The 14,289-nt window shown below is 42.7% G+C and overlaps 1 protein-coding gene across 2 annotated transcripts in view; it reads left to right on the top strand.

The window, feature by feature from the left end:
* USP24 (ubiquitin specific peptidase 24) overlaps window positions 1-14,289 on the top strand; it is a 109,122-nt gene that overhangs the window by 71,455 nt on the left and 23,378 nt on the right. For both annotated transcript variants that reach the window (XM_074961674.1, XM_074961675.1), the window contains 10 exons: window positions 4,599-4,681; window positions 5,588-5,729; window positions 6,402-6,521; window positions 6,932-7,152; window positions 7,936-8,060; window positions 8,513-8,654; window positions 9,822-9,972; window positions 11,125-11,220; window positions 11,997-12,100; window positions 12,952-13,065. In XM_074961674.1, coding sequence (XP_074817775.1) covers window positions 4,599-4,681; window positions 5,588-5,729; window positions 6,402-6,521; window positions 6,932-7,152; window positions 7,936-8,060; window positions 8,513-8,654; window positions 9,822-9,972; window positions 11,125-11,220; window positions 11,997-12,100; window positions 12,952-13,065 — 1,298 coding nt within the window. The remainder of the gene's footprint in view (window positions 1-4,598; window positions 4,682-5,587; window positions 5,730-6,401; window positions 6,522-6,931; window positions 7,153-7,935; window positions 8,061-8,512; window positions 8,655-9,821; window positions 9,973-11,124; window positions 11,221-11,996; window positions 12,101-12,951; window positions 13,066-14,289) is intronic.

The following is a 14,289-nucleotide window of genomic DNA, read 5'->3' on the forward strand; positions in this document are numbered from 1 at the left end:
GCAGAAAATTAATATGATATATTGATGTAACACAGGTGCATTTTTATTTAAATTATACCGATGGTTCAGTGAGGCTAGTTAAATTATGCCTGTCTTTTGGACTCAGTGACGTGAGGAAGATGTGACTTGTTTGAGACTAGGATTGAATCTTTGTTTCCATTGATTCTGGTTAGTGATAAAATAGGAGGCCGCATTAAGGTGTGTTTGGGTGACCTTAATTGTTCGTTTACTGGCATTCTAATGTGGAGGGCCTAGAACGCCAATATTCTCAGTGTGTGTTCCCCTTAAGTTATTGACAGATATTTGTCTTTAACTTTTATTAAGATGGGAGTGTTTGGCTTGGGAATTTTCTTTTGGCTAAGAATTGCTCAGTGAGATCAGTTCCCATGGTGTTTGTAAGTTGCCCAGAAATGAACCACATCTCCCTATGCATGTTGTTTCACCCTCCCACACCCAAAAAAGGTCCCCTCTCTTTCACGCTCCAAGTGTGGCTTCATGCCTCCCACTCTCCCAGTCATGGGAAGAGACTTACTTTGAGGGAAGGTATGGAAAGCAGTCTTGAAGAGCAGTTTCTAGTCTACTCAATGGCCCACCTTATTATTTTACAGTAGCCAAAAAGTACCAGGCCTCCATAAACCGACTCTCCCTGTCTGGATTTGGGGAACTCACAGCTATATCTGCACTGGTGCCATAATATATTCAGGAACTACTTTAATTCCATCCACAAACTCACCACCTCCCCCGCCCCAAAAATACCACAACTAATCAAAGAAATCATTCTTCATCCAGATAAAATAGATAAAACACACGTGGAATTTCTAGGCCATTGCAGTTCTTAGAGATTGCTCATGTCCATTCCATTGTATGTGTGTGCGCTCACCCCGTGCATTGGTGCCGTAAGTTTGTTTTTGTTTTTTTTCCCTCAGTGGTATAATCTGTAGGGGACTGGCTCTGGTGCCTTCTGGAGTGGCGCGCATATGCCCCCTGCTGGCCCCCTCCCTCCCTCAGTTCTGTCTCACCACCAGAGTCGGTGCTAGAACACTCCCCTTGTTCTAGCAAGTAGTTTCTCTTTCAGTGGTTCTTTGAACTTTTATTGTGTAAATAGTTGTATAATTATCAGTTCCTAATAGTGTCAGTGTACTTATTCATAATCCCCCGAGGGCTTAGTCCAGAGATGGGGCATGCCCACCCATGGGCTTCAAGCCTGCAAGAATCCCATACTGATCAGCAATCCGCATCTTATTTGTTTGAAGTGTCTGGGTGAGACCCACATTTGTGAAAAGTGCCCCATCTGCAAGGGATTCAAGCCCTGGACCAGAAAGGAGAGAGACATCAGGCTCCGTGTGCTCCTCATGGACTCTGCTCTTGTACCGGCCTCGGAGATGGCACATCCGGATTCAGTGCTGAGTACTTAGGCATTGACAAGAAGTGCACCCCCGGCACCGGCTGCCTCCTGATGACGGACCTTGCACCAGTACCAGCCAAAAGGCACAAGAAGCACACTGTGACGGGGCGTTCCCCGGAGTCCCGCAAGGATAAGGGAGTAGACGAGCCTGGACCAAGTCAGGCAATCTCGCTGCCACCAGAGCACAGCCACACGGCAGCCTCACCTATTGGGCCTAGTCCACCCCACAATCTGCCTCCTACCCCAGGGAATGGTAGAAGTATGTGGTACCTCACGGTGCCGTCCACCCCAGAAGCCTTTCAAGTGGCAAAAGACCTCCTCCTCCTCCTCCTGATGCTGCCTACTCCTCGGGAAGAGAGGCCTAAGGATCCCTCCCACCCACCCGTTTCTAGGGGAAAGCCCTCAATGGCACCCCTGCAGAAGTCACCCCCACGGCACAGTACCCATGCCCACTTGCCAGGACTACTGCTGTGTCCCGAATCACAGACCCACAGCAGGTTCTTGGCACCGAGCTCCAGGATCCACACATCAGTCACCGGACCCCCGGTACCGGGCCACAGAGGCATGCTGCCGGTCCCCAGAATGCCAGCAATGGTCACCGGAAAGGCGCCGCTCCCCAGTTCACAGTTGCCAGAGCATCGTGGATGATCCCCGCACTCCGGATTCCGGTCACTGGAGCCTGCGCACCATTCCTGATGCATTGTTCTCCAGATTATTACCAGGCCTATGAGCAGTGTCGCTGGATACGCATCATGGCTCAGCGGGGTCCCGATACCGCTCCCCGATTGGCAGGCACAAGACTACCAGACATAGTGGGGAAGCCTACTCTGTGGTGGCGCTGCTGTGCTCACCAGAGGAAGACCATTCCTCCTCGGGCTCTGAGAGAAAGGAGTAGATGGGCCCCCAGGAACCAACTGCCACCTGCACAGCAAGCAGGTTCTTCCCAGAGCCAAGCTGCAAGCATGTGGCCACAGGGTCAGTGGCTTGGGCCCTGGTAAATCTATAACCCATTGGCAGTGCCCCAGGCTGGCGGACCTCAGGCCCATCGCTCAGTCTCAGAGGTGTTGGAAAGACCTTTGGCCTTGGTGTCTGGACTGCCCCCAGGCTCAGACGTCACGTCGGTCCAAGGAGCCCAAGAGAGCCTTCCTCCAGTGGCCGTGGTTCCCCAGGAAGGGGACGTGGAACCCACCCCTCATCCCGGGTTGGCCGCCTCATCATCATTGCCTGATGAGGCAGTAGGAGGCCTGTCGCAGACTGTGCCTCAGGATGATGGCAAAGCCCACCAGAAGCTGCTTAAACAGGTGGCAGCCAACCTGGGATTGGAGGTGGAGAAGATGTCCGAATCCATGGATTCCCTATTTGATGTCTTGGCAGCAGCGGCCCTGGCAAAGATGGCTCTACCTGTGCATGATGGGGTAGTCAAAATCGTAAAAGCTCTGTGGCAGACTGTCATCCCTGCCCCCCATTTCTAAGAGGGCAGAGCTCAAATACTCTGTTCCTGCAAAGGGGTTTGAGTACTTATATACACACCCCTGCCCTGGGTCACTAGTGGTTGCGGCCGCCAACAAGCGTGACAGGCAGGGGCAGCCCAGCTCGACCTCGAAAAATAAAGATGCAAAGTGACTTGATTGCTACGGCAGGAAAATTTATTCTACAGCCAGCCTACAGCTTCGCATCACAGACCAGTAGGCTCTACTCAGCAGGTATCACTTCAACATATGGCAGTCCACTGCCAAGTTTGCTGACTTGCTCCCGCAGGACATAAGCAGGACCTTGATGCCGTGCTAGATGAGGGCAGGGCAATCGTGAGAGCCTCTCTCCAGGCTGCCTCAGATGTGGCAGACTCTGCAGCCAGGGTAGCGGCCTCTGTGATGGCTATGAAAAGTTGGCGACGGTCCAACAGTCCATCCAGGGCCTCCCATTCAACAGCTCAGCCCTTTTTGTTGAACAAACAGACAGCAGATTACACAGCCTAAAAGACTCGAGCCACTCTCTGCTCGCTGGGTCTGTACACCCTGTCCCATGCTAGAAAGAGATTTTAAACCACGGCAAGCGCAGAGATTCACAGGCCAGACCAGAGCGGAACCGTACCGCAGAAAGAGTAGGGATATAGGCGTGGCCAAGGCCAACCCTTCCACGTCAACCAGGATATCTTCCTCCCAGTGTGCTGTCCAAAGCCTCACGCAACCAATGAGGAGAGGCGCCTGCACGCTCAAGATGTCAGCCGTGCCCTGGCTTTCTACTTGGAGCGCGCCAAGACCTTCCGCAGATCAACTCAGCTCTTTATGGCAATCGCTGAAAGGATGAAGGGCCTTCCGGTATCCTCTCAGAGGTTTTCAAACTGGATTACCACCTGCATCCGCATTTGTTACGAGTTGGCACAGGCTGTGCCTCCACCAATAGTGAAGGCTAACTCGACGAGGGCTCAGGCATCTTCCTGGTGCATGTCCCTATCCAGGACATCTGCAGGGCTGCGACATGGCCTTTGGTACACATGTTCCCCATGCATTACACCATTACCCAGCAGGCCAGAGATGACGCTGGATTTGGCAGAGCTGTGTTGCAACTGACACATCCATGAACTCCTGCCCGCCTCCAGAGGTACTGCTTGGGAGTCCCCTACAATGGAATGAACATGAGCAACCCATCTCGAAGAACAACCGTTAAAAACCGGTTACTAATCTTTCATGTGAGATCAGCCTGTTTTTTTAAGCTTTAGAACTTCATTTCCCAAATGCCTGTTCCTATTTGCCTTAAACTTCTGTGAAAAAATTCTAATGTGGCATCAGATTACACATGCTGCATTTTAGGAGGATTGATTTAGCACTAGCAAAGTAAAATGGGGAGGGGGAGTGATGAAATGGGGATTAAAATAAGACTATCTCTGATCTTAATTTTAGACCGACTTGCTTTTCAGATTTTTGAGGCGATGCATCTTGGTGATGTAGCTTGTATGAAACACTGAAAATCAGGGGGGGGGGTGTATATATGAAGTACTCTGTACACAGTGTAAGTAAGTTAACATTGTGATGAGTTAATTTCTGCAGTTTCTGCTTTTGTACTTTGCGACCTTAACATTGCATTAGCACAGGGTTTTTTATGTAATAGATAAAACTGGGACTCAATTCAGGATGCTGCTCTTTGTACATTACAAAAATATCCGACTGATACTTTAACTTTCTGTCTTCAACAGAAAATAGGACGAGACCAATTATTTAAGAATACTTTTCAGGGCATCTACTCGGATCAGAAGATCTGTAAGGACTGTCCTCACAGGTAAGTAACTAGGCAGTATGAGGCATCACTACATCATGGAGTTCACTTCTGCTTCTTAAAGTAACAGATGTGGGAGGAGGAATAAACTTTCAACTCTATTGTAATCTTAGTATTGCAAATCCCTTTAATATTCACTGACCGTTTGCCCTGTACAACATAATTTCCTATACCTGTGTCCTACTGGCTCAGAATTCAGGACCACTTTTCTTTCTTGTTTAAAATTGCTCATATATTAATGTCACGTGAGCAAATTTGGAACCTTCTCACCTAGTTGTACAGTACCATGTGATGTCTCCAGTTGTAAAAAGGAGAGCACAATGGTACTTTGTAAACAGTTGGTGACTAAAACGCTTCCAGCACCTTGTCTATTATAGGAAAAATCTCGCATTCCCAAGCTAAAATTCTAAGGCTTTCATAATTCCTTATATTGGTCATCACATTTTTTTTCTAATTAGTGGCTCCAAAATAGAAGCTGAAAATGAGAGCAGGAGCCCTATAACCAGTGGATGGCCACTTAAATCAAATAGAAAATAATTCTAAGTCATGGTTCTCTTGTCAAGTCAGATAGGTGTGAGAAAATAACCCTAATCAGCAGCTGAAATCTCAACAAAAGTGAAGAAAGCTCTGACCAGAAATTGTAACTACTTTCAGAGTTGATCCTCTTTATACGAGTTATACTTTCCAGAAGTGGCTATTTATCTTTATGAAAACTGATAAGCAGATTATTACTTGTCTGTGATCACTTAGCAAGCCAGTAGCAGAGCTGGGAATAAATCTCACATTTCTTGATTTCCAACCTTTGCTCTAACAATTGAAGATTCTACCTAGGAGGACATATCTAAGCTAGATATGTTTTGCTTTGTTCTCTAATATTTTAATGTTTTTTTTTCCCCCTCTTGAATCTAGGTACGAGCGCGAAGAAGCCTTCATGGCTCTCAATCTAGGAGTCACTTCATGTCAAAGTCTGGAAATTTCGTTGGATCAATTTGTTAGAGGAGAAGTTCTGGAGGGAAGTAATGCATACTACTGTGAGAAATGCAAAGAAAAGGTATTTTACTTTAGTGAGGAGAAATTAAAATACACACTATGACTTAGACTATGTGTACACTGTGCCGCTGAAGTCCTGCCGCTGTAAGGCATGCAATGTAGCTGCCAACAAAATAAAACCACCCCCAACGAGGGGTGGTAGCTTCGGTGGCGGGAGAGTGTCTCCTGCTGACACAGCGCTGTCCACAACTGCGCTTTTTGTCATTACAACTTTTGTCGGTCAGGGTATGCCCTGATCAACAAAAGTTTTCCTGACATAAGTCAAGTGTAGACATAGCCTTAGTATTAACTTGTTTTCTACATGGATGTAGGAAGAAAGATTTCCTATGGCATATGAGGGAACAATGTCTTTCATTCACGATCACAAGATTAAATCCAAATCTGTAGCCCTAACCAAACATCAAGTTCCATCCCCTATGACTTGAGTTTTCTATATCATGAATACTCAGATGAGCAACTGGATAGTATAAGATGTTTTTTTCTAGAGGTGTAAATAACCCAGTCTGCGTGGGTTCTATACACATCGCTCATTGCTTGTGTGTGTGTTTCTAACATTCATCCGGCACTGTGTACAATTTTGGGACATTCTTTAAAAATCATTTAGACTAGACAGGAATTGTACAATGTTTTATAATGAGTATCTAGACAGAGGTGACTTTCTTCTCTCTTTAAGAGAACTACAGTGAAGCGCACCTGCATTAAAGCTCTGCCCAGTGTTTTGGTGATCCACCTGATGAGATTTGGATTTGATTGGGAGAGTGGCCGCTCCATTAAGTATGATGAACAGATAAGGGTAAGATAACTGCTCTATATTCTCCCCCTGGGGCTCCTCTTGAATTCCCATATTTCCCTTATCCCTTCCTCAAAAAAGCATTTTTTCAGAGACCATTGTACAGTGATCTTCTCTGCAGTGATAATGTTTGAATGTAGCTCCCTGTGGAGCCTTTCAAGGGCTTAGTCTGTTGTTTCCACTTTACTCCCAAGTCCTTGATGGCCTGGAAAGCAAGAGCAAAAACCTGCTTCTTAAAGAAATGCTGGATAACTCATACATTGTGTGGATAAGGCAAAAACACAGCACTTCCATTAGATATTTCCTATGTATAAGGCATTTATGAGTAAGTCTGTGTTTTTATACAACTACAGTAAGCTGGTAACATACCAGATGGTGTCTTAGTTTAATCCAAGATGTTTGCTTTTGAACAGTTTCCCTGGATGTTGAACATGGAACCCTACACGGTTTCAGGAATGGCTCGACAAGATTCCTCTTCAGAAGTTGGTGACAACGGGAGAAATACAGATCAAGGAGGTGGAGGATCCCCACGAAAAAAAGTTGCCCCTACAGAAAACTACGAGCTTGTTGGTGTGATTGTGCACAGTGGCCAAGCCCATGCAGGGCACTATTATTCCTTTATAAAGGACAGGAGGTAACGAATGAGAATGATCACACACGTTAGTGGGTTAGGACCAAAGCAACTGGGTCTGAAGATGACTTGTTTTAAAAGGAACATCCCAGGTTCCTTGTTAAACGTAGTGAGTCCTTTAAAGCTACCAACAAAGACGCGAGCTACTGAAAAAAACGTAAGCGCTTCTGGAAAAAGTTGAAAATCTAGTGTGAACGAACGTCCAATCCTGTAAGCTATCCCAGTTAATGTCATTTGGTGTCTGCGCTGCATCTGATCACAAGCCACCCAGCCAGGGTAGACAGACTTATGCTAGTGAGCTAAAAATAGTTGTGTAGACATTGCTTTGACATTACAGCTGGGACTCAAGCCTGGATGGGGAGGGGCAGGGGGCTTGAGAGCCTGATCTCCAGCCCAGGTGGCAAAGTCTATACAGCTCTTTTTAGTGTGCTATGGTGAGCCCTACTATCAGAAGTCTGTCTAACCAAGCTGGAAGGCTCTTTCCTAGATGCAGTGTAGACATACCCATTAGGGTTCCATGCAGGCTTGCAAGATTGCAGCTTTCAATGATATCTCAACATTAGATGACATATTTCATGCTTTTGAATTTTAAATCGCACCTTTTCATTAAAGTAATTTTTTTTATTTTTTTTGGTAACTTTAAGAATTGTTTTAAGCCCTTCTTGTTCACCATCAAGGCAGACCCAATCTCAGGAATTTCATTGCTAGAGAATTGCTTTTTTTTAATTTAAGGCACTCAAACCTATCTTGTAACTTCTTTCACCTTTCTGTTGTGTTTGACCATAGGGGATGTGGAAAAGGAAAATGGTATAAATTCAATGACACCGTTGTTGAAGAATTTGAGTTAACTGATGAAACCTTGGAATATGAATGTTTTGGTGGAGAGTATAGACCGAAAGTATATGATCAGTGTAAGTAATAAGTATAGGCTTAATGAATAGTGGCTTTGTTTCATACTAATTCACTGCAGAGTTAAAATTAAGTAAATGTTATCCAAACATACTAGGAGTTATTATTTTGAATTAACACTTTGACCCGGAGTGACTAGAATTAGAATGTCTTAAGTTACATTTTGACTAGGAAACCTTCCTAAGCAACTTTTCATAAAGTTTTCCACATTACTGAGGAATGTTTTCACTGCTTATAGAGAGAGGGTTGAATAATACTTATTGAACCAAATTCCCTGTAGCCCCATGCCTTATGTGCTCACTTCCCTCAGAGTAGACTGGGAGTAAAATGGTTAAGATTACTTTATATAGTTTATCTTTTGCATTAATTGTCTATTGAATTATGTTTCCTCTGTAGAGATTATAAAGCTAATTATACCTACAAAGACTGACTTGAACCTCATTTTTCCTTAAAGCTAACCCTTATCCCGATGTGCGTCGGCGGTACTGGAATGCCTACATGCTGTTTTACCAGAGAGTCTCGGATCAGAACTCTCCAGTCTTACCAAAGAAAAGTCGAGTCAGCGTTGTACGGCAAGAAGCTGAGGATCTCTCACTGTAAGTTTATCCTCCTATCTGAGGCATTGCTGATGCCATGATATCTAGATACCATAGACAAAACTAAGAACAGGATAATTCCTGTCCCCCAAAGGAGCATGCTGTCTACCCTGTTTTTTTTGAAGGCTCTTAATGAGTACTTTTTTATTGCTTCTGTCAAGGTTCCCTCCCCACTCTGAACTCTGGGGTACAGATGTGGGGACCCTCATGAAAGACCCCCTAAGCTTATTTCTACTAGCTTCTGTTAAAAACTTCCTCCCCAAGGCACAAATCCTTCCTTGTCCTTGGACGGTATTGCTGCCACCACCAAGTGATTTAGAGACAGATTCAGGAAAAGAACCACTTGGAGTTCCTGTTTCCCCAAAATATCCCCCCAAGTCCCTTCACCCCCTTTCCTGGGGAGGCTTAAGAATAATATACCAACCAAATAGGTAAACAAGGTGAGCACAGACCAGACCCTTGGGTTTTTAGGACACTAAAAACCCATCAGGTTCATAAAAGCAGAACTTTATAATAAAGAAAAAGGTAAAAGAAGCACCTCCTGTAAAATCAGGATTGAAGGTAATTTTACAGGGTAATAAGATTTAAAACACAGAGGATTCCCCTCTAGGCAAAACTTCAAAGTTACAAAAAACAGGAATAAACCTTCCTCTTAACATAGGGAAAATTCACAAGCTAAAAAAAAGATAATCTAACGCATTTCCTTGCTTTACTTACAATTTTTGTAATCTTAGATGCTTATTTCAGGTACAGTTTTAGGAGAGGTTTTTTTTTCCCGCCTGGTCCCTCTCTCAGTCCCGAGAGAGCAAACAAAGAGAGCACAAACAAAACCTCCCCCCACACATTTGAAAGGATCTTCTTCCCTTATTGGTCCTTTTGGTCAGGTGCCAACCAGGTTATTTGAGCTTCTTAACCCCTTACAGGTAAAGGAGGGATTTTATGCTACCCTTAACTGAATGTTTATGGCAGCTTCCATGAGTAACTTTCATGCTCCCACCACTGTTGTAGTGAGAGGTCTGACATTGACTCAAACAGCATCCAAAAATATATGTAGATAAGGATCAAAACACTTTATTAAGATGACATTTTCCTGTTGGTATATTGAAAATTGCCTTGCAAGATTCTCTCAGGATTCAGTTATCAGCATTAAACTTGTCTGTCTCTTAGATCTGCTCCATCTTCTCCAGAAATTTCACCCCAGTCATCACCTCGACCACACAGACCCAACAGTGACCGTCTCTCCATCTTGACTAAGCTGGTCAGAAAAGGAGAGAAGAAGGGACTCTTTGTAGAAAAAATGCCTGTACGAATATATCAGGTAAAGAACTCCAAAAATAGGGACTGAATGCTGCTTCTGTCCATTTATTCTTAGGCACAGCAGGTGAAATACATTGTTTTGAAGCTGACCCTAATGTAGAAATAGATTTGTTGAAAACAAAACTAGATTAAAGGTGGAAAATGTTTCAGGACTGTTTAACTCATTCCTATAGCCGTCAATCCAATGCTAATAACTAATTGTACAGCACGGTACTTTTACACCATATTATTCAAAAACATCGATTGACAGATTCCCTGCCTTGAAGAATTTTTAGTTTAAAACAGTCTAAATGAACATTAAAATCCATGTATATAAGGGAGAGTGAAGAGATAATTGATGAGAGCAGAAAGGATGGTGTCCTTGAAGTGAGTCTAAAGAAAAATAGAGAAGATATTTGGCAGATAAATGGGAATTCTATCTAGCTGTCCTTGTTTTTGGAGCAAAATGTCAGAGCAGTAAGGTGGGGAGAATGGGAGAAACCAAAAGGAAGAGAAGGAGACAAGCTCAGACATACAAATGTTCTCTCTTCCTGTGAGGGCTTTGAAGTTGGCTTGGTAAGATGGGAAGCCAATGGAGGGAGAATTGGTGACCATTTAAGCAGTGGAGTACAGGAGGATTTACAGTGCAGTCCGGTGTTTAAAACATGTAGTCACAGAAAACAGAATTTGTTTTAAACTTATTGTGAGGCTTCTAGTGCAACTTGCTTGGGGGAAACTCTGCATGCATGTACATTATCGTGACTCTTTGTTGCACCTGCTACTTTTATGGTCCAATAACTTGTGTAGCACATGTTAGTGATATCCTAAGCTTTCATTTTCTTGGCACGTAGTCTTGTAACATTGCTAAATACAAACAAAACCACAAGCTATCTTTTGCTGGGCAAGTGGGTAAATTAGTCTCGTTCTGTTAGTGTGATTCTTACCGTATTTTGGGAGAAAATAATTGCCTTTATGGAAGTCTTTCAGTACTAACTTCCCCAAAGCAATACAGTGAGCTCAGAGCACAAACAAGTTCATTGCGTGACCATGTGCCAAACACTCCCAATCCCTCTGGAGTAGGTAGGATTGGAATGTAAATGTGAGCACTGTAACCTGGGAGGATGTAATGGTTTCTTGCCGTCCATTACTAACAATAACCACTTTTCCTTTACAGATGGTGAGAGATGAAAATCTGAAATTTATGAAGAATAGAGATGTGTACAGTACTGACTATTTCAGTTTTGTTCTGTCGTTAGCTTCTCTGAATGCTGTAAGTAGCAGAATTTTAATCCTTGGGTGCTATAATATTGGACCGGAGGGCATACAGAAGGCTGTTTGGGCCCCAGTCTGAAGAAAGGCAGCTGGGTGGATTAATTGAATTCTTGTTTAAACTATTCAATATTTCCAATTACCTTTCCTAGTGACAGCATCTAGTTAAAAGCTGGTGCTATCTTCCTGTTCCTGATAATGGAAACAGTTGTCATCAGGCTGCAATAAAATGTGCAAAAGTGTGATTTAAATTTCTGTAATTAAAAAACTATATAACAGGAGTGCAAGTTGCTAAGCTCTGGCTGGTTAGCATTCCCTTCTATATGAAGGGTGGATCACAATTGAGATTAGTCACCATCATATCGTTCTTTTTCCAGTTCTTGACGCTTTGTGTAAAACAGCGCTTCCAACTTTAAAGGGACATTATTTACAAGCCTAGCAGCTCTGATAGATGCGCTCTTCAGTGTCCTAGAGCTCATACAGTCCTGTCTACTCACAACAATGGAACAGTAAACAAACCAGCATCCTGGGTTGGGTGGGGTTTTCAGCAAGTTAGTTCATATTTTAACGAAGGTATAGCCCTAGTTTTAGATTGCTCTTGCGTTCTGAGCTGGAGAGTCTTCATTTCAGTGTAGATAAAATTTGGAGCCTGCCAATGTGCCTCCAAATAAAGCAGAACTTTAAAAGATGAGTATTTTGCTATGTTCATTGATTCTTGACAAATATGAACAGAAAAGTGGTACTGCTGGACTGGAGTGAATGTGTTGTTTCTTTCAGACTAAGCTAAAACACCCCTATTACCCATGTATGGCAAAGGTGAGCCTACAGCTAGCGGTCCAGTTCCTCTTCCAAACCTATCTACGAACCAAGAAAAAACTCAGGTAAGGATTCATGTTAGTGTTCTATGGGTATACTCGCTGAGATCTGCTGACTTGTAAATCCTGTCACTTTTTGAAGCATTGCATTTAAACCTCTTGACTCCACAAATCCACTTGATATCCACCAGCACAGCAGTAGTCTCCAGCTGTGGGATTCCAAATACAAATGGAATTTGCCCAACACAAGAAAATCCCAGGAGGGAAACTTGACAACTTATTTCTACTGCAGTTGTCCGTGTCATCCATAACATCGTTATGGGGGTAGAAAGGATTTAAATACAAGTAAAATGATCAAAGATTTAATTAGCGTGTATTCTGAGTTGAGAAATAAGAACTCTAAATTCTGGTATTTTATGAGCCCAAGTAAATTCTTAGTTTTTAAATAAATCCATACTCGTTCTGACTATTGCAGAGTTTATGAATAATGTCAGAACCCACCCTTTGGATCTCAGTGCAGGAATGGCTAGGCTGGATTTGAGAGAGTAAAATGCGATGCCTGGTTTTTTCCCCTAAGTGTTTCACTATTTTGTCCTGTGCTGTCCAACATCTTTGCAATTCAAATCAAGACATGGGTCATCTGTGTGCTGTAGACAGGTGAAACAAAAAGAGAGCGTCTGAGTTCCTGTATCTTGTTAAATTCTTAAGATATTTTTCAGTGGTGGAAGCAGTAGCTCCCCAGAAAAAGGAGTCAAACCACTCCCCTTTGATTGACCAGTCGTTGGGTCCTGCTGTCCTGAAAGCTGCACAGCAGAATAACTACCTCTAGAAACACCAGATCTTGATGATCAGACAAGAAAAAGTCAGATATGGAATTCTGCTGTTTTACTGATCCTGCTGTCTCTGCTTCATTAAAGGATTGATACGGAAGAATGGATTGCCACCATTGATGCATTGCTTTCTAAAAGTTTTGATGCTTGTCAGTGGCTAGTTGAATATTTGGTTGGATCAGAGGGACGAGAGCTTGTAAAGTAAGTACCAATATCCTCTCTCAAGTCAATATAAGTAACATTTCTTAAAGGTGTGGTTTGTCAGTTATTAATAAAAGTAGAAGAGCTGTTCAGTATCTTCCGTATCCCTTAATCAGATGTTTAGAAATAGTATTTGTCATAATCTGATTGCTTAATTTTTCATGAAGAAGCCAATAAATATAATAAAATAGTGATATCCACTTAAATGGAGAAACAAATGTCTAATAATCTAGTTTTAGTGATTGCTTTGAAATGCATCTTGAAGAGTTTGTGGAGCTCCTTACTAGTTTCTGCTACAAGAGGAAGGGAACAGAAAACATGATTAAATATATTTTAAAAGATCATTGCAGGTATTCTCAATTTTGTTTCTCTTACAAAGATGTAGAAGCTAAAGTATATGCTTTGAGTAAGTTCATCCACCCACTGACTCCTCTACAGTGAAGTCCCTAGGTGAGCAATTTAATGGGTCAAGTTGCTCAGAAGGATGTTTCAAACAGCTTTTATTGTACTTAATAGAAGGGGAAGGTAATTTGTGTTCAAGAAACAAAGCCCTCTCCCCCCGAAATGTGCTAGTCAGGTCTTATTTCAGAATGCCTTTCATTGAGAATTCTCAAGTTATTTTTCAGTTCTCAGCTTTTTATGAAGGTGGTTGTTTACAAAAGCTCTTCAGCCTAGTTTGTTTCTTTCTTAGGGGCATTTACATTAAATCCTTCTCACAGATTGTTGGTTTTATCTTGCACTATTCCAAGGTTTCAGTGGGGATTTCCACAGCAACTCTTTTGAGCATAATAAATCCAGTCCATTGCTGGTAGCTATTAGACTTTAAATGATTGGGGAGCTCACAACTTAATGCTGCCTTGTTCTGGGATTACAAGAAAATTTTGTTTTGCATCCAAGGCTCTTAACTTTTTAGCACATATTCCAATGTATTAGAAAACTTCATGATCTAAGTTTAAGCATTTTCTTAATTGTATTAAATATTTAGATGATAAATCATAATTATTTTGAGGGAATAACTCTTCTGCTGTCATACTACAATGATCAGGTGATCCATGGAAATACGGTATATTTCTAGCTAACTAGCCATAATAATCACTAATTGAGGCAAGGAAATTCAAAGTTGACGTTCATTCCTTAACTCTAGTTGTGAGTGGCTTTGTTTTTCTGCATCAAACTCACCAGTGTTTAAACAGAGTTCTCTCTGAATTACCTATATGCTTTGGG

Source organism: Natator depressus, chromosome 8 (assembly GCF_965152275.1).
Source record: "Natator depressus isolate rNatDep1 chromosome 8, rNatDep2.hap1, whole genome shotgun sequence".
Lineage (NCBI taxonomy): Eukaryota > Metazoa > Chordata > Testudines > Cheloniidae > Natator > Natator depressus.